The following is a 17,225-nucleotide window of genomic DNA, read 5'->3' as shown; positions in this document are numbered from 1 at the left end:
ACTGTTCCCTCAGGCCAAATGACCTCGAGGGGACCTTGCCAAGACAATCCGAGAGGCGCCTTTCCTCCAGGTGAAGCTATGGGACAACCTACCACCCAGGGGCAAACACGAGGTTGAGAGCTGCAGACAGGGCAATATTTTGTAGGACTCTATCTGATGGGCCAATCACCCTGAGCAGACACGGCACCCCAACTCCAAAGCCTCGGGAGGGGCTGAGCTGCCCGAGACCGTGGCAGGCCCAGGCCTCCGCCCCCTCCTCTCAAGGCTGATCCATCACTGGGCCCGATTCTGCATTTCTTTGGCTTTTAAATGATTTATGTGTTTTCCTGTCTTGCTCGAAGCCCCCCTGGATTTGTGGGGATTTGGCATTCTTTCTGCCCCAGCGACGTGACCCCACAAATACATCTGGAGGACCGGTATCTGGACTCCAAGTTGGGTCTAAGTCACGTTCCGCGCCTACGGAGGCCACTCCCACGACCTCCCTCTCCAGTTGCTGCTGTGCAAACGTACCTTCAATCTTAGTCTTGAAGTGCGGGTACCGGTTGAGAATTTCCACCTGCTTCTTCCAGTCAAAGCCATTCCGCCAGTAAGAAAGGACTTTCCTCAGGTACTTGGAGTTGAAGCCAAAATGGAAGCGCACGTCCTCCAAAGCGGGGGTCAGACGGACGCTGTCGATCCTTCGGTGTAAGTCCTGGAGAAAACGCGAGACCCCGGGGAGAGACAGGGGTTGGGGGGCGCAGAGCACAAGGCAGGTTTGTGTCCAGAAGACAGAGCGAAACCTGCCACCGCAAGACCGTGTGACGGGAGAGGCAGAGCCTCGGCCCACCGGAGGATGAGAAGGCCGCCGGTCTGCACACGTGCGTCCTGGGCTGTCGGGTCGACCCCAGAAGGAACCTCGTAGTTTCCCACAACAGCGGCTGTTCCCAAAGCCTACGTTCTTCAGTTTTTAAAATTTGAGAGCGAAAAGTGCTCATGCACTTGCAACGGGGCAGGACAGAGGGAGAGAGACTCTCAAGCAGGCTCCCCGCTGAGCATAGAGCCCCATGCGGGGCTCTATCCCAAGACCCTGAGTTCGTGACCCGAGCTGAAACCAAGAGTCGGCCGCTGAGCCCACGGAGCCCTGCTATGTTCTTCACCTCTGACTTCACGTTTGCTTCTCCTCTTTGTTTTAAATCATATGAGAAATCCACGTTTATCTAGGCTTACACATGGCAGGGACTGGCAGACCTTTTTTGTCAGAGGCCAGACAGTAATTATTTTAGGCTTTTCAAGCTGCCTCTGGTCCACTCTGACCTTGGAGCGTGGAAGCAGCCACAGACAAGACGAGGACGAATGGACACAGCTGTGTTCCAATAAAACTTTGTTTACGGACTGAAATCTGCATGCCGTGTAATTTTCACAGGTCACGAGACAGTGTTCTTTTTTGGATTGTTTTCAGCCGTTCGAAGATGTAAAAACTATTCCTCAGCATGGGGGCTGTATAAACAGGGGGCAGGACTGAGTTGTCCCACGGCTGTGGCTTGCAGACTCTGAGACTCAGCACCCAGTGAAACACAGACCAGGAGAGAAGGCACGAACCTAATGGCGAGCATCAGGCTAGGACACCCGTGTCGGCTCTTGGGGCCTCCCAAGTGTTCCCTCCTCAGACAGTGTCCTCCCGAGCCCTCCAGCACCCAGGTTTCGGATGTTTTAGACTCTGAACTCAGAACCCACGAAAAGCGTGTTATCCTCAGGGCCCAGCCTCCTGAACAGCGTCAGTCCTACCCAAGGAGCCTCAGCCCGGTTTCTCTTGGGTGCAGCTCGCTGCTTTTTGCAGAAATCTCACTTTTTATTGGCACGTCCTATGGTGTCTACACTTACTAAGCCCTCAGTTACCTTACCTCCATTCCTTCTCTCAATTATGGGACTGTGAGCTAATGGCGGGAAGGGCCTCTCTCCTCTCCGGGCACCCAGGACGGCTCCTGCGTACAGCAGGTGCTCCAATTTGCACAGAACAAGAGCAAAAATGGGCAGGGACGTCCCAGGTCCCACTCACCTTCCTGGCCTAGCAGCCCACCTTGCTGGGCATGGCCCCCTAACTCCAGCGTGGGGAGGGGCACAAGCTCTGGAGTTGGGACAGACTCAAGTTTGAATCCTGCTTATTATCTCAGTCACCTGGAGTAAATTGCTTTACCTCTCTGAGCTTCAATTTCTGCATCTGTAGAGGGAACGACAGTCCTCACCCTACAGGGTCACTGCAGGGACTGAAAGTGACCACAAACACCTACCACACAGCCGGCGCATAATTAATGCTCACCCTGCAGCAGTTTCTCTGTACCCGAGTGTTTGAGGTCACCATGGCCTGTCTCTCACTCAGGACCTCCACCTGGGCCCTGATGAGAACCTCCTGGCTTTCTCCTGCAAGCTCACTCCCAGGATTTCATGGGGGCGCAAAGGAGGAGAAAGCGGCTGCTTTCCACGACCTTCGATGCACATGCCCGGGGCCGGCCGGCACCCCCCTCTCACCTGGGCACTGCTGGGCCTTGGGCAGGGGAAGGAGGAGAATGAGGAGGAAGGAGCGGAGGGGACGGGTGGGCAGAGCAGGCGGGCTGGGCATGTCTCTCTCTGCACCTGCCCAGTGGGAGAAAAGCAGAGGGAAACCCGCTCCCCAGGCCCGTCCCAGCCCCAGCCTCATGGGAACCACAGAAGGGCCCCCACCGCCCTCCCCTCTGCTCAGCCCCGCCTGCTTCGATTTTCTTACCTCGATCTCCTCCTCGGAAGTCTCCACCTTGAAAGGGCGGATGCTCTCGTCCTCAGCGGCAGCGGGCCTGGCCCCAGGCCCCCACCACCCATCTTCAAGAGGCAGTGTTTCCTCCTTGTTCCGGGAAACAAACCAGTAGATGGCAAAGCCCAGCACAGAGGCGAGGAGAATTTCCAGCCACATGGTTCCTGCAAGAGCGAGCAGCGTCGGTCAGCCGCAGAGACCCCCAGCCACGCCCCGGCCCCCGACCCCCCACCAGAGACACTGAATCCCCACTTGCTCTCCCACCCACCTGGCCCTTGACGTCATGTACTTTTTTTTTTTTAATTTTTAAGTAAGTACCACGCCCAGCACGGGGCCCAAAGCAGGGCTCAAACTTATGACCCTGAGATCAAGACCTGAGCTGAGATCAAGAGTCAGACCCTTAACCGATGGAGCCCCCCAGGAGCCCCAGACCTCATATACTTCTGACCGAGAAAAAGAATATAAGCACCCGGAAGCACTGGCAACCAAGAGAAAAAGAAAGACAAGAGTCATCTGTATTCCTACTGAGCTATGAAATTCATTCTTCGAATTGGGAAAATATGAATGCAGGGCAGCTTCTCCACAGCCCTGGGTGTGGGGGCTGCCCTTCCGTGGCCTCGTGGTTCTCTGAGGGGCCTTCAGCTCTGGAAGCTTCTCTCCACCCTCGTGAGTGCCCCCCCACCCCAGGAGTGCTGGGCTCTGGAGGCTCCGCCCCTTGCTGTCTCCCAGAGGGACCTGTCCCCATGCACAGCGGGGACCAGCAGGGAGCTGAGAGGCTCACCGGGTTCGGGGGGCAGGGGGAGTGTTACAAGGCCCGAATATGGCCATATACACGTCTCAGCTGTAATTTTAAAACAGCTTTAGGGGACAGAAGTCACAAGCTGTACAATTCACCCTCAAGTGTCGGATCTGGTGATTTTTAGTACATCCTCAGATACGAGCGGCCAGAACCACAATTTTAGAACATTCCCGTCACCACAAACAGCAACTCCTTAGGTCTCAGCCCTTTGATGCCCCCCCCCCGCATGGCCCAGCCCTAGGCAACCACGAATCCCGTCTCTGTAGACCTGCCAATCACATTCTGAGAAGCTGTCCGAGTCCTCTTTGCCACAGGACCCGCTGGGGCCTTGCCGAGGCCCTGAGGTTGGCTCCTGCCATAGCCGCCCCCCTAAACCAGGCCACCAGGGGCTGGTCCTTGAAATCCTGGTCTGCGGACACCAGAAATCGCTTGGGCTCCCTGCCCTTCCCGCAGCACCGCAGAGATCGAATGCCCTTTGCTGTCCCCACCCCGCCGATGCGGGGGCAGGTGTGTACCCCCCACCCCCGACTTCGGCCCAGGCCTTCTCGCTGCTGGGGGCTCACGGTCTGGCCAGGTGACAGGCAGTGTCGGGGAGGGCTTCCTCGGGACTCTGAGCACTTCGTGTCATTGAGCTCACCTAATTATCCTAACAGTCCCATTTTACAGATGACGAAATGAAGGCTGAGCAGTGTGTCCAAGGCCGAAGAGCCTGTAAATGGGAGAGGCAGGTTCCCAAGCCGGACGGACACCCTCCCCAGACCACCTCTACTCCCCATGCTTGGTTATAGGGGGAGATTTCTCTGCACAATGGGACTGTGTGCCTCTCGAGGGCCGGGAGGGTGTCCTTTTCAGCCCTAAAGCCTCACGGAGACTTGTTTGTATTTAAAAAAAAAAAAAAAAAAAAAAGGCCAGTAAGCCACAAAACTGAGCACTGATAAGCCTCACCTGCCTTGACCTGGAGCAGCTGGGGCTTCGGCAGACCAGGTGACTCTGGTTGAGGCTCCCCAGGTTATGGGCCAGCTCGCCCGGGTTCCTGGCCAGCTCGGGCCTGAGCGTCTCGGCACTGCTCTTGGCCTCTACCAGCCCACAGAGGGCTGCTTGCTGCCACCGGGGCAGGGGGCTTCTGAGAGCTGTCTCAGCAGGAAGCCGGGGCTATACTGCTGTGCCCTCAGGCCACCTTCCCAGCAGGTGTCTCTCCCACCCTTTTCCCTCCTCCGGCTAGAAAGCAATCTCTTTCTTGTGCCCGGCCCCCCTCGCCCCCTGCACGGTGCTCGGCACGCAAAGGCATTCGCAAGAGTGCAGCCATGCCATTGAGGCTAGGACGCTGGGGTTTCAGGCCCACCTCTGGCTGGTAGGCCTCAGTCCTGCCACCAGGAGACTCAAGTACAACATTTCCCTTTATGGTGGCAGGGGGCCCTGGACGGCACCATCACAAGTATAAGGCAGCTAACTCCTAAAAAGAAACTGGATAAACCAAAACCTCGCAGGAGAATTTCCTATAATCTTGCTGGAAAATGGGCAGAACCTACTAGAACTGGACCTTGACAAAATCTGTGACTCAGCAATTCACCGCTAGGTATAGACCCAACGTAAACATGTCCGTATGTTTCCCAAAAGCCATAAACTAGAATGCTCATAGCAGCTTTATCTGTACAACACCCCAAACTAGAAACGAGCCAGATCACGGTGTCTTCACGACGGAATGCTACACCGTGAGAAGGAATGGCCCACACTAGACACGCGACACGTGACCCCGTAGACAGTGCCAAGCCAGACACAAAAAAGCAAATATCGCATGATTCCCTTTATAGACAGGAAGGGACAGGCAGAAATATAATCTATGACAAGATACCAGAATGGTGTTTTCCCCGGGGGCTGGGGCACAAGAAACTTAAAGTTTTTAAAGCTCCGTGTGATTACAATGTGCAGAAGGGACGGTCTGCACGCAGCCCAGGGGAGAGAGATGACGGGGACCTCCGGCTCTCTTCATCCTGCAACCCCTGTCCCTGGGAAGGTGCCTGGCTTTGTTTCTGTCTGTCCTGAGAAGCTGCAATTCTCAGCCCCAGGGCCAGATGTCTGTCTGGCCTTCACGTTTTTATTTTTTTAAAAGATTTTATGTATTCGACAGAGATAGAGACAGCCAGCGAGAGAGGGAACACAAGCAGGGGGAGTGGGAGAGGAAGAAGCAGGCTCATAGCAGAGGAGCCTGATGTGGGGCTCGATCCCATAACGCCGGGATCACGCCCTGAGCCGAAGGCAGACGCTTAACCGCTGTGCCACCCAGGCGCCCCATGGCCTTCACGTTTTTAGGGAGAACTCTTGCATGGGGTCCGCTCCTGCTGGGGTAGAAAACCTTCTACCCCCTTCAAAACATCAACATTCAGGAGCCACCACGAAAACTTCAGAAGTCATGCGATCCAGGAGCGTGCCTGCTTTGTGCGCGGGCTCCCGACGCCCGAGCCTGGAAGGCACCCTCCGAAAACTCCAGAGCCATATTCGACCTGATTCTGTTGTTCTGGGTTGTTTGGTTTGTGATGCACTTTCCCAGAACCCAGACCAAATGCTCTGCTGGGAGAGCTGGGCGGGCAGCGGGGAGGAAGTCTTTCCCAATGAAAGCATTTTTCCTTGGAGTCAGGGTACCCTTCCTAAAAAAGTGATCAGCTTGCCTCATAAGGAAAATGTAGTTTTTGTTGTAAACCAGCCTTTCTTTCTTTCTTTCTTAGCACAATAACTGAAGGACAGTGGTCATGTGAGGCTGTGCTCAGAGGGGCCTTGATGACTTGGATGAGAAACGAGATCAAATAGAGTTTAATTCACCAAATTCTTCCCTGAGGCCAAGCTCCAGACACCTACTTATGCAACTTGGGGGAAAAAAATCAGGGATCAAGGGCACCTGAGTGGCTCATTTGGTGAAGCGTCTGCCCTTGGCTCAAGTCATGATCTCAGGGTTCCTGGGATCGAGCCCCGCGTCAGGCTCCCTTCCCAGCAGCTTCTCCTTCTGCCCCCTCACCTTGACTTGTGCTCCCTCTCTCTCTCTCAAATAAATAAATAAAATCTTTTTAAAAAATCAGGGATCAGTTTGCAGTGAAGAAGGTAATTGACCAATATGGTGACCTTATAACTGAATGTAAAGTACCTGAAACTGACAAGAGGTGCCCACCAGGCAGTGAATTTGCTTTCTCTTGCCTTCCTGGGTCTGACTTACAAAGCACAACTCTAACTACACGAGGTCAAATAAAGTAGGCGCTTATATCTCCGGCACGGGTGGAAAGAACATCAGTCTAATAACTGAATGTCGTCTTTCTGTTATGCTTGGGGTAAAACCACGAGTTTTAAAACAGATGATTCATTTAAGGACTCAGACTAAAAGCTCAACTCTCTTCGTGTAACTTGAACTTGGTCTGTAAAGTACCAGGAAGTCATTTATTCTTGTAAAGTAAATAAAAGATTTGGACCGGTGCCTTGGAAAAGTATCACTTTGCTTTTCGGACCAGAGACGAGCTCAGCAGACACCGTGCATGTGCAGCTACGAGCCGGGCTGTTTGCAGGCACAGGGAGTGAGCAGGAGCCCGTGCTCCAGCAGGACAGACATACAGACGGACAAATAACACCCTTCCAGGGATGGGCACAACAATACATTACGTACGCAGGTGGAGAAGTGTGTGAAGTCGGCCACAAAGGTTCACGAGGAGGGGGTAACGGAGCAGAGGTTTTAAGGATACGCAGGAGTTCACCAGACAGAAAGCAAGGAGGCACACGTGTGAGCAAGGAGCCACGAGGATCTACACCTGTGTCCAGTGGCGGTGCTGACAGCTGCGATCGCCGTGCAGTCCTTCTGTTTCTATCCGCTCCAGCTATCCCCACCTATTCTTCTGTGAAGTGTTAATTCGTCATGACGAACTCAGAGCTCAGGACGGCCATTCACATGCCCCTTTTGTAAATTAGAAGCCAGGACTCTGGAGAGAGGTAAGGAAATATGCCTGGGGGGGTGAGCACGTTGTGGTTGCATGAGAAAAAGGTGGCCTGGCTGGTTACTGAAAACTGGGCACTCTGCCCCCACTGCCTGGAGTGAGCTGGCCGCTCAGCAAACATGCCCCCGGACTGAGGCAGTGTGGCGGGCTGCCGGCGACCTTCTCCCCTTTCTTTCCTTGCTTGGGTTTTGATTTTAGTTGGCAAAGCCCAGATAAACACTACATTTCTTGGCCTGCAGCTCAGGCTGATGGAGTGATTAGGTGCTGACAAAGAACCCTAAGTGTATTTGGGGCAGAGGCACCCGTGGCTTAGACGGTACTTGGTATGAATTAGGAAAAGACACCCATTCTTCAAAACTCGATCAGAAAATTAACCTCATGTGCTGCTTTGGTCATAAGATGCCTCATTGTCACCTGCTAGAAAGTACTTGTGAATAAACCGCAAATCCATAACGTGTATGACATGCATGGCATCCTCTCAGGTTGCACAGTACACAACCTGCACAAGGGTGCGTGGGTCCTGCACGTGTGTGGCAGACTGTTTTGTAAAGAGCACTGACTCTGCTGGGAAGCGTGCACCTTTCGCCCTTCCCCTTCCTCCTTCATGCTTCTGGGATACAGACGTGATGCTTGGACTCTGGTAGCCATTTTGGGCTGTGAGGATCTTGAGGAGAGAGGTCGGTGCTAGGGCGATAATGGAGATGATGGGTTCCCGCTGACCATGGCACCAGCAGCCCAGTCCTGGATTACTTACTCCAAACTACCTTTGTGTGACAGAGAAACTTCTATATTGTTTGAGCCACTGTCATTTTGAATGTTGGATTATATAAAGCCTAACATCATCCTAATTGTGAAAGTCAGGGGGAAAAGAAAATATATCCAGTCCCCCCCCCACCCGTGGACACACTCTCAACAATAAATGCTCAGTCTTCAAAAGGTTCAACGCTGTATTCGTGTTCCACGGCTGAGACACGTAGCCGATGAATATACGTTGTCCTGCAGCCTGACCACAGAGAAGGTACGTACGCGAAGGGCAGACACAATGCAGCGGCGGGGGGCTGGGGGGAGTCCCTGGAACAGGCGCCGTCCTCCCTCTCGAGGACAAAGAGTGTGTCTTCCCACTCCGCTGCAAGTATTCGGGCTGTTTCTTTACATGAAAGGCAATTCTGTGATATCTGTCAAGTGCAAACCACGTGTGGCCAGCAACTCCAGGCTGGGATTTCTCTCCCCAGAACACGGACGGAACTCGCGTTTACATAAAATGTCTTATGCACAAGAGTTCGCTGCAGATTCTCCCTCCCTTCCCTCTCAGTAAAAGGGTAAGACTGGAAACAAGCTGAATGTCCATCAGCTGAGATCCAATTCATCGAATGAATTTAGGGCCGGCCGCCCCAAATGTGCCCCTTCGGCAGAGTGATGATTTTAAATAAAAGTCACTTAGGAAGCATCTGGCGCAAGGGCCCTCAGACCCTCCTGTGTCCCCCTGAAAGCAGAAAACAGTCCTCCCATATGAAAAATACCCTTCTTGTTGTAAGAAGTAAAAAGACACCCTTATCGCCAGAGATGAGGACCTGAGAGCTGAGAAAGCGGTAGAAACTCTGTGTTTGCTCTGTGTTTCTAAGCTACTAGCCGCGGTTCAAATTCTGATTAGAATTCCCCACTGATTAAGGCTCGCACACACCTGTTTCCTTTATCCTGTCAATTCCTCACACATTGACTGTCTCTTTGTCTCCAATGTATAAAAACTGCTTGGTCATTTCTTCGGGCCCCAATTCCTTTACTGGACCCCCGTGCACAGGTCATAAAACTTTGGGGGTTTTCTTCTGGTTAATCAGTGTTGAATAAATTGAATTTTTTTTTTTAAGATTTTATTTGAGAGAGAGAGTGAGAGAGAGAGCATGAGCAGGGGGGAATGGTAGAGGGAGAAGCAGACGCCCCGCTGATCAGGGAGCCTGATGCGGGGCTCGATCCCAGGACCCTGGGACCATGACCCCAGCCGAAGGCAGACTCATAACCCACTGAGACACCCAGGCGCCCGTAAATAAAATTCTTAGTTCAGCTGAAGACCTGAGGGTAGAGGAAGAATTTTTCCTTCCCTACACTATGCAGAAGGTCACTCATCTGTGGCTCCAGAAAGATCTCCTGATAAATAGTGAAGTGAGAGCAGCAGAGAGCATGGTCAACGGTGCCATCCGCGTGGACTGAAGGACACAGCACGCTGTGCATGGTCTGGGAATTCACCTGGATGCGGGTAACGGTGACTGCCCCAAGATTTTATTTAAGATTTAAGATTCAATTTATTTATTTGAGACGGAGCATGCAAGCAGGGGGAGGAGCAGAGGGAGAGAGAGAATCTCCAGCAGACTCCAGGCTGAGCACAGAGCCTGACATGGGGCTCGATCCCACGACCCTGAGATCAGGACCTGAGCTGAAACCAAGAGTCAGATGCCTAACCGACTGAGCCGCCCAGGCGCCCCCTGAGGGAACAACCTTGCAATGAATAAGCTCTTGTACCTTGAAAAAAAAAAATCATCTTTTACCAAACGCACGTACTATCTGCTCAAAAACAACATAATCGTACATTTTTTACTACATGAAAACCCATGGGCGACGAGAGTCTTCCCTGTGACTCAGTGTCAACAGTGAGTCACACGCCCTGTCCTTGCCAGAGCCACACAGAACGCGCTCACGCAGCTGCGGCTGGAATTCCGTTCTGTGGCTTCCTGGTGGCCGAGACCCTGTTGGGATAAAGGACCATGTGGAAGCCTGTGGGCCTCTGTGGGCCACAGGCCTGGCGGAAATGTGAAGCGCATGGGTGAACTACGCTGGCCAGGCTGCCAGAGAACCTGTGTCCAAACCGGACGTCCTTTCCACGCACAGGGCTCCCGCTGCCACCTGCGCAGGTGACAGACACGTGCGTCGTTCGAACCCAGACCCCGAGCCCACCTGCCAACGCACCTGCTCCTGAGCATCTCAAACCGTCCTCTGCTGCATGAGCCACGGCCCCGCGATCCCGTCCCCTACACTTCTGTCTTCCTCTGGGGTTCCCCCTCACCGCAGCGGGCACTACCCCCCTCCGGAATGCCACGCCGAAGCCCCAGCGATGTCCTTGAAGCCCGGCCTGTGCTCCACCCACGTGGATGCAACCTGTCGGCCAGTTTCAGCAGCTCCACCTCCAAGACAATAGTCTCAGATCCACCTCCACCACCGCCCCCGTGGACCAAAGCAAAGCCGCATCCGGGCCCTTCACACATGCTCTGCCCCCTCCCCCCATCCCCTGCAGCCAGAGTGACCTTCTGGAAATCCACACCTGCTCGTGTCCCACCCCTCGTTAGAACTCGAATAGCTTCCTGCTGCCCAGGGAACAGGAGGACACCGGCCCAGTCTTCAAGGCCCGTGTGGCCAGAGCTGCCCACCTCTCCCCTCCTCGCCCCTCTGGGCCCAACCCCCACCTTCTCGGGGTCCTTCGGGCTCTCTCAGTCTCACTGCTCTTTGCTCCCCTTCTCAGCTGCTTAACTCCTGCTCCTTCTCCAGATTTCAAGTCTGGTGTCCTTTCTCCCGGCAGCCTACCCGGACCTCTTGGAGCCCGGTGCGCCTCTCATCCCTAGCCCATGTCCTGGTCACGTTTGTTCAAGGTTCTGCGCGACAGGCTGCCCCCGCTGGAAGAAAACTCCTTGTGTGTTGACACCCTGTCTGCCTTGTCTCCCCTCTGGTCCCCACTGTCGGGTACGCACTGGATGGTCAGAAAGTATTTGTCGAATGAATTTAAAAATCCTTCGAATGACAGTGTTGAAACTTATTAGAACTCTTGAACCAAAAGACGGCTGACTTCTCCTCGAGGAATCAGACAGAGCTTACTTCCCAGCTTCATCTAAAGATGAGGGCCCTGAGATGCAGGGAGAGGGCTGGGGAGGTGGCAGGGAGAGGGCTGGGGAGGTGGCAGGTGGCGCTGCAGCAGACTCCCCCGAAAGGAAGAGTGGACGGCCAGCATGCCAGGCGGACTGCAGATATCGGGGTTCTGGATCTAAGCAGATGACATCAGACGCTGGACCCTGCTGAATACAATGCAGGGGGGCTCTGCCTGCCTGCCCTCGCAGACCCCCCCTCCCTCGCACCCAGGCAGGTGGGAAGACCTCACCACCAGCCCGTGCTCCTACACTCACAGAGCCGCAGCCGCCAACCCCAGCCCTGCGCTAACCGTGCTGGCCTTGGACCCCGGGGGCCCCAGGCTGCTCTTTAAGAAGAGAGGCCGAGGGGGCCCAGCTCAGCCTCCCCCGTGAGGACTCCACCCTCTGCCCCTTGGGGCTCATGGCTTCCTGACTGTGACTCAGACCCACATGAGAGGGAGAACCTCAGCTCCCTGTGGGGGAAGTCTGCCTTGACCGAAAACTGTGGGGCAGAGGGCATAAGGGGGGAGCGGTGGCACTACGGGCCCCTCTGACACCAGGCCAGAGAGAAAGGTGGGGCTCGGGGGTCAGCGTGCTCTCCCAGGCCCGGGCCCCTCGCCGCCCTCCCCAGGCTCGCAGCTCCTCTCTGGAGGAAGGCAAAAGGAACATCCAGGGGGAAGGGACAAACAGATGGCTTCCCTTCCATTCCAGGGCCGGCCTGCCAAGGCAGCGAAGAATGGGAACGTTCCTGCCGCCAACGCATGGCTGACAACTGCCCCAGTGCCAGCCCCAGCCATGGGGCTTCCCGAAATTCCCCGAAATCCCCAAGCCCTGCTTGCTGGGGCCGAGATCACCCTGGGGGGGGCAGCTGGCCCGGGACAGAGGAGAAAGCCTGGCGGCGGGGAGGGGGGGGAAGACACCCTGACCAGCTGCACAGCCTCTGCCCCCACAGACATCTCCCCAGGACCCCAGTGGCCGACAGGGCCTCTGGATGGGCGAGGCCAGGGACAGCCGCCAAGCAGCACGCCCTGCACCCCTGCCCCAGGGCCAGCCCATGTTTCCCGCCCTGCAAGACCTGGAGCAAAGCCTGGGAGAGCAGCCTGGAGCCAGCACCCAAGGGAGAGGAAAAATGTCGTTTGCAGGCAAAAACAAAGCAGAATGAAAGAGCAGTAAGAACAGTGTGGGGGTGGGGTGCAGGCGTCTTGGGGGGAGCCCTGGTCTGGGCCTGCAGATAGCCGCCTGGTCATGTCCCCCAATCCCCAAAACTGACTTTCTATTTACGCCTCTGCGTAGACAGACAGAACACGATTCATGGTTGGATGAGAGCTCGCAGAGCTGGGAGCCAGCCGGCCGGTGGTCAGGCACTGGCCACCCACCAGCCACACGACTTCAGGCCAGTGACCCCATGTCTCCAGGCCTCACCGAACTGGGGGAATTCAAAAAGTCACTTCAGGTAAAGGGGCGATTCACCCACACGGGGATTCACTTGGGTTTTTAAATCCCCAGACCAGGACAGGTGGGGGAGAGGGACGCCAACCAGTATCCTTATCCAGCACTTTCCCTGAGGAAGTGCCACCTGGACCAAGACGGGGAGCTGAGGAGGGAAGGCAGAAAGTGAGGGGCGCCTAGCACCCACCGCAGTGGGGGGTCTCGGTGGGAGAAGGGAGGGCCCCTGGCGGGGCTGGCTGGGCCTCTGCACAGGGCCCGGGGGGACCTGCCAACTTAGCCGAGCTGAGGCCCACCGCAGACCCATCCACACAGCCCTCCAGGCAGGCCGGAAGCTGAGTGATGCAAGGGGGGGCGCACCCCACGCTGGGTCCCTGGAGGCCCTGCTCCATCTCCTGGGCGGCCCCAGGGGACTGGGCCAGTTTTCCACTGGTCTTAAGTTACAAGAGAAACACCCCAAGCAGGGCACAGTTCACTGCCTCTGAGGAAACAGCCATTTACCTCGCGTGGGATTTCAACACTTGGCATCTCTACTGAGCAGAGAAGACTCCGGTTCCAGAGGGTGAAAGGAGTGGGCTGTGCATGCTGGAATGCTGTACTGAACATACTTGATCCCCTTCCCTCTGCCCCCCAGGTCGGCCAGCCCTCCACAATGTGCTCCCTGGTCTGGAAGCTTCCTCCATGGTGTGTAAGGTGATAGCACTGTTGGCCGGTGGCCCCGCTGAGTGACCTAAGCTGCTTTCTCTTCTGGAATGTAGTGAAAGGCCCCATGCTTCATGGAGGGCGGCCCTGAGGACGAGGGTCAGGGCACGCAGGAATGCTCTGGGCTGCTGGTATCTTTGTGGGGGTTAGTTTGCTTGTGGCAATGTCTGGGTAGCAGAAAGGAATAAAAAGTTGCAAAAGGCTAAAAATACTTCTGGATTCAGTGGCAGGCCCTCGCGGACAGAGCAGGAGGGAGGGAGGCGGGCACAGAACCGGGCAGGGACAAGGCCGCCTTCCCGCGCCCCGTGGCTGGGCCTGCCCGCTCCTGCCTCCTCGCAGTGACCACGTGGCCCAGCAAGCAGATCCTGCCACAGCTGAACAAAAACCCGGGAAAGCAGAAAAGTACATCCATTTCCCCCAGAAGCCTTCGTAAGAGAGTCAGACTCCCTGTGCTGCACACATCACCGTGTGGACCCACCGAGAAGACATCTGAATTCAGTCAGTTGATCAATCTTCCCCAAAGGTAAAGGCAACAAAAGCTCCTGTTCCCAACCCAGGGACCTCCTGTTCCTCCCATAGTCCCCCTTTGTGGGTCAGCTATAGAATCTTCTGGAATGTCTCTGAGCTGCTCCGAGACAAGAACCTTTTTTCCCTTAACGGGAGTATTTCCAGCGAGGCCTCGGAGAGGAAGGCTTTGTGGCACCGGACCGAGTGGGGCGTCCACGCCAGGTCTGAGAGCCCGGCTGGGGGAAGGCCCCGGCTGGACTGCAGGGGGTGCGGGGAGGGAAGGGTGAACTGTGACCGCCCTCAGGAAGGTAAACACAGCTTGATGAAAATAAAAACACCAGTTTGAACTCGGTTTGCACCGAGTGTGTTGGTCATATACCAAGGATGGGAGCGCGCGTTCTCTCCTTGGCGAGAGGGAGGTTCCCTGGAGCACACGCGGCTCCTCTCCCTCAGGGAAGGCAGGGGGCTGGATCCTTGGCAAAGTTTGGGTCCCCTCTTGTGGAACTGCTCGGGGGGCCTTCTTCCTGCCACATTCCCAACCCTCTCCACACAGCACCCTGGAGCCTCTGATCCTGAAGTTCAGGGCTGGCCCAGGAACACCCACCGGCGGGGGGGGTGGTGGCCCCAGGTGACCCCAGGGGGCTGGCCGGCCCAGCAGGGACACTTCCGCTTCAATCCTGGGCCCCTGCCCTCTGTCCAAGGGTTTGCCCCACAGCCTGGGGCCGCGGCCGTCACTCCGTTTACAGCTGCGCCTGTGGACCTGGTGTAGGTGACAGGCCCCCCCCCAGGCCCCATCAAAACTGACCGCTCCCCACTGACATGTTTCCTTCCCTGAAGATCCATTTGGACTTCTGAACCACACAGCCGTTACATACAAGAGCTCCAGGGCACTTGCACGTTGAATAACCCAACCCTGTCATTTTACCGGTGAGGGGACACACTGATGGCACAGCTAGGACATGCGTCCTCTCCTCTTTCTATACCAACTTGCCTTCCGCATCACTGTATTACCTCAGAGGAAGGAATTACCGATGACGGGGTCGAGAGCCCTTCCAGAAGTGGGTTCTGGGCATGAGCTCCCAGGGGCCCCGCAAACCACGCCTGCCCGCTCTGTGCGCACTCTGGCCCCGAGTGCGCGGCCTTGGCGCTCTCCCCTCAACAGCAGGTCGCAGCTCCCACGGAGCTCCCCCTTATTCTGTGCGCCCAGCTGCGCCCTGCCTCTCTGAGCACCTCCACTCAAGAACGGAGGAATGGGGTCTGGGCAACCCCGCCTCCTCGGGCCTGGGCCTGGGCCAGGATGCTGAGGAGAAGTTCAGTGCCTGGGGAGCACCTCCCAAGCCTGGGGCCTGTGGGGCTCTTCTGTCCATGGCTGGGGCTCCCTGGGAGCTCCAGTGGGAGCCTCAGACAGGCCCCTCTGCCCAGCGCATTCAGCCACTTTCAACAGACACCCCTTTCCTGCAAGCCGGTACCAGAGAGTGCCTCAGGCCCACAGGAGCACAAAGGTTGGAGCAGACGGCCTGGAGGTTCACTCCGGCTGCCCTGCTGAGCAGTTACGGTCTGTGTGTCTGTGGAGGTCTTTCCTTTCCTAGAACTGGGTGGAGGGCGGGGGGCAGGCGGCAGAAAGTTCTGGAGTCCTCTTGCTCTCAAGCTGGGCCAGTACAGTTTACACAGGAGGTCATTCACACCAAAGGCCCTGGTGGCAGCCAGGCCCACACTCAGAAAACAGATAAAGCTTATCTGTGTCAGGAGTGCTCCTGCCCCAGGGCCTTTGCTCCTGCTCTTCTCTCAGCTTGGTGCACAGTCACCCCCGATGGCAATCTGCCACTCCTGGTGCACAGTCACCCCCGATGGCAATCTGCCACTCTTAGCTCTTCAGGACTATTCAGACATCACCTCTCAAAGGAGGCCTCTCCTTCACCTGACACCCCTTCTCTCTCCAGGGTTTTACCGTCTTCTAAGGTACCTTACATTTTACAAGTTTATTTTATCCTCCGCCTTTCCCTCGAGAAACCTGCCAGCCTGGCGAGGTCATGTTCCCCGCGGAGCCCCCTGCCCCTGCCAGAGGGTGGTCCCTGAGCACTGCCCACACGTCCTCAGGGAAACACAAAGCAGTCCTCACACAGCCCTCCTAGGTGGGGAGATTTGGATGGGGGATTACCCGCTGCCAAACAATCCCAGAACTTTTTGCTAAGTCAGACCCAGTGGGGCTAGGCCGTGAAGCGAGCATCACAGAGGAAGACAATGTTACTTTCTGGAGCGGGGCGCTTCCTGAGAATCCCTGAGGTTCGGAGCTGCTGGATTGGGGGGGGGGCGGCAGAGCGGCTGCGGACCTCAGCAATTTCCCGCAGAGCTCATAGGCCCAAGCAAAGGCGCTGAGCTGAGGGCAGAGATGTCAAATGCACAGCAGCCCCCCCTGCTCCCCCCTCCCCGGGGTGCGGGGTGCAGAGCCCTAGCAGAGCTGCCAGGCCCAGGAGAGGGCTGTCTGCCCGTGCAAAGCCCGAGGCTCAGACCGTGGGGGGCGGGAGGGCGAGCGGGCCGCGCAGCTTTAGAGAAGTCAAACTTAACACCCCAGGATTGCTGGAGCTCTGCCCCTAAGCCCTAGTCTCCCCTTAGCTGCATGGCGGGTACGCCTTCTCTCCCGGGAGCAGAGCGAGGGGCAGGAGAGGACACCGGGCGGCGGACACGGAGGGCAGAAATCACACTCCAGCTGCGAGATTTGACACAGGTTTTCGGACTCCGGCGACGAACAAGAGTATTTCACTGCGGGGCGCGACGCACCCTGGAAGCAATACTCTCGGGGAGTGGGGGGCCTGGGGACCCCCGCCGCGCTCCTCCCGCTCCCCTCCCTGGCCCGAGAGCACTCGCAGGGCCTGCCCGGGCCTCCTCCCCGAGCCGCGCGCACCTGAAGCCCCCGGGGGATGGAGGGGGCCAGGCGTGGGCGCGCCAAGCCCTCGGTCCCCGTGCAGCTGCGGGCCCCCCAGGCGTGAGCAAGTCACCTGCCTGCAAGCCCCGCTGCGGCCCGCGCCCCCACACCCGGCCCCCCGCAGCCGGGCCCCCACACTCGCCCCCTTCACACCCCGCGCCCCCACACTCTCCCCCTCACCCCCGTGCCCCACACCCTCCCTTCCTCGGCCCCCTGCAACCGTGCC

The 17,225-nt window shown here is 56.8% G+C and overlaps 1 protein-coding gene and 2 long non-coding RNA genes across 3 annotated transcripts in view; 2 read left to right on the top strand and 1 right to left on the bottom strand.

Moving 5' to 3' along the window:
* Positions 1 to 17,225, bottom strand: part of EPHX1 (epoxide hydrolase 1) — a 40,141-nt gene that overhangs the window by 15,643 nt on the left and 7,273 nt on the right. Inside the window, exons 2-3 of the mRNA XM_034666600.1 lie at positions 2,741 to 2,928; positions 511 to 691 (exon numbers count right to left, since the gene is read on the bottom strand). Of these exons, the coding sequence (XP_034522491.1) occupies positions 511 to 691; positions 2,741 to 2,923 (364 nt within the window). The 5' untranslated portion in view covers positions 2,924 to 2,928. The remainder of the gene's footprint in view (positions 1 to 510; positions 692 to 2,740; positions 2,929 to 17,225) is intronic.
* LOC117803392 lies at positions 12,500 to 13,759 on the top strand. Its single transcript, XR_004627211.1, has 3 exons — positions 12,500 to 12,590; positions 12,715 to 12,874; positions 13,502 to 13,759. It is a non-coding gene; the product is annotated as an uncharacterized LOC117803392 (long non-coding RNA).
* Positions 13,954 to 17,225, top strand: part of LOC117803393 — a 3,833-nt gene continuing 561 nt past the window's right edge. Inside the window, exons 1-2 of the long non-coding RNA XR_004627212.1 lie at positions 13,954 to 14,092; positions 16,690 to 16,828. This is a non-coding gene — a long non-coding RNA (uncharacterized LOC117803393). The remainder of the gene's footprint in view (positions 14,093 to 16,689; positions 16,829 to 17,225) is intronic.

The sequence above is a fragment of the Ailuropoda melanoleuca genome, chromosome 8, assembly GCF_002007445.2.
Source record: "Ailuropoda melanoleuca isolate Jingjing chromosome 8, ASM200744v2, whole genome shotgun sequence".
Taxonomy (NCBI): Eukaryota; Metazoa; Chordata; class Mammalia; order Carnivora; family Ursidae; genus Ailuropoda; species Ailuropoda melanoleuca.
This window is presented reverse-complemented; position numbering and strand designations above follow the sequence as displayed.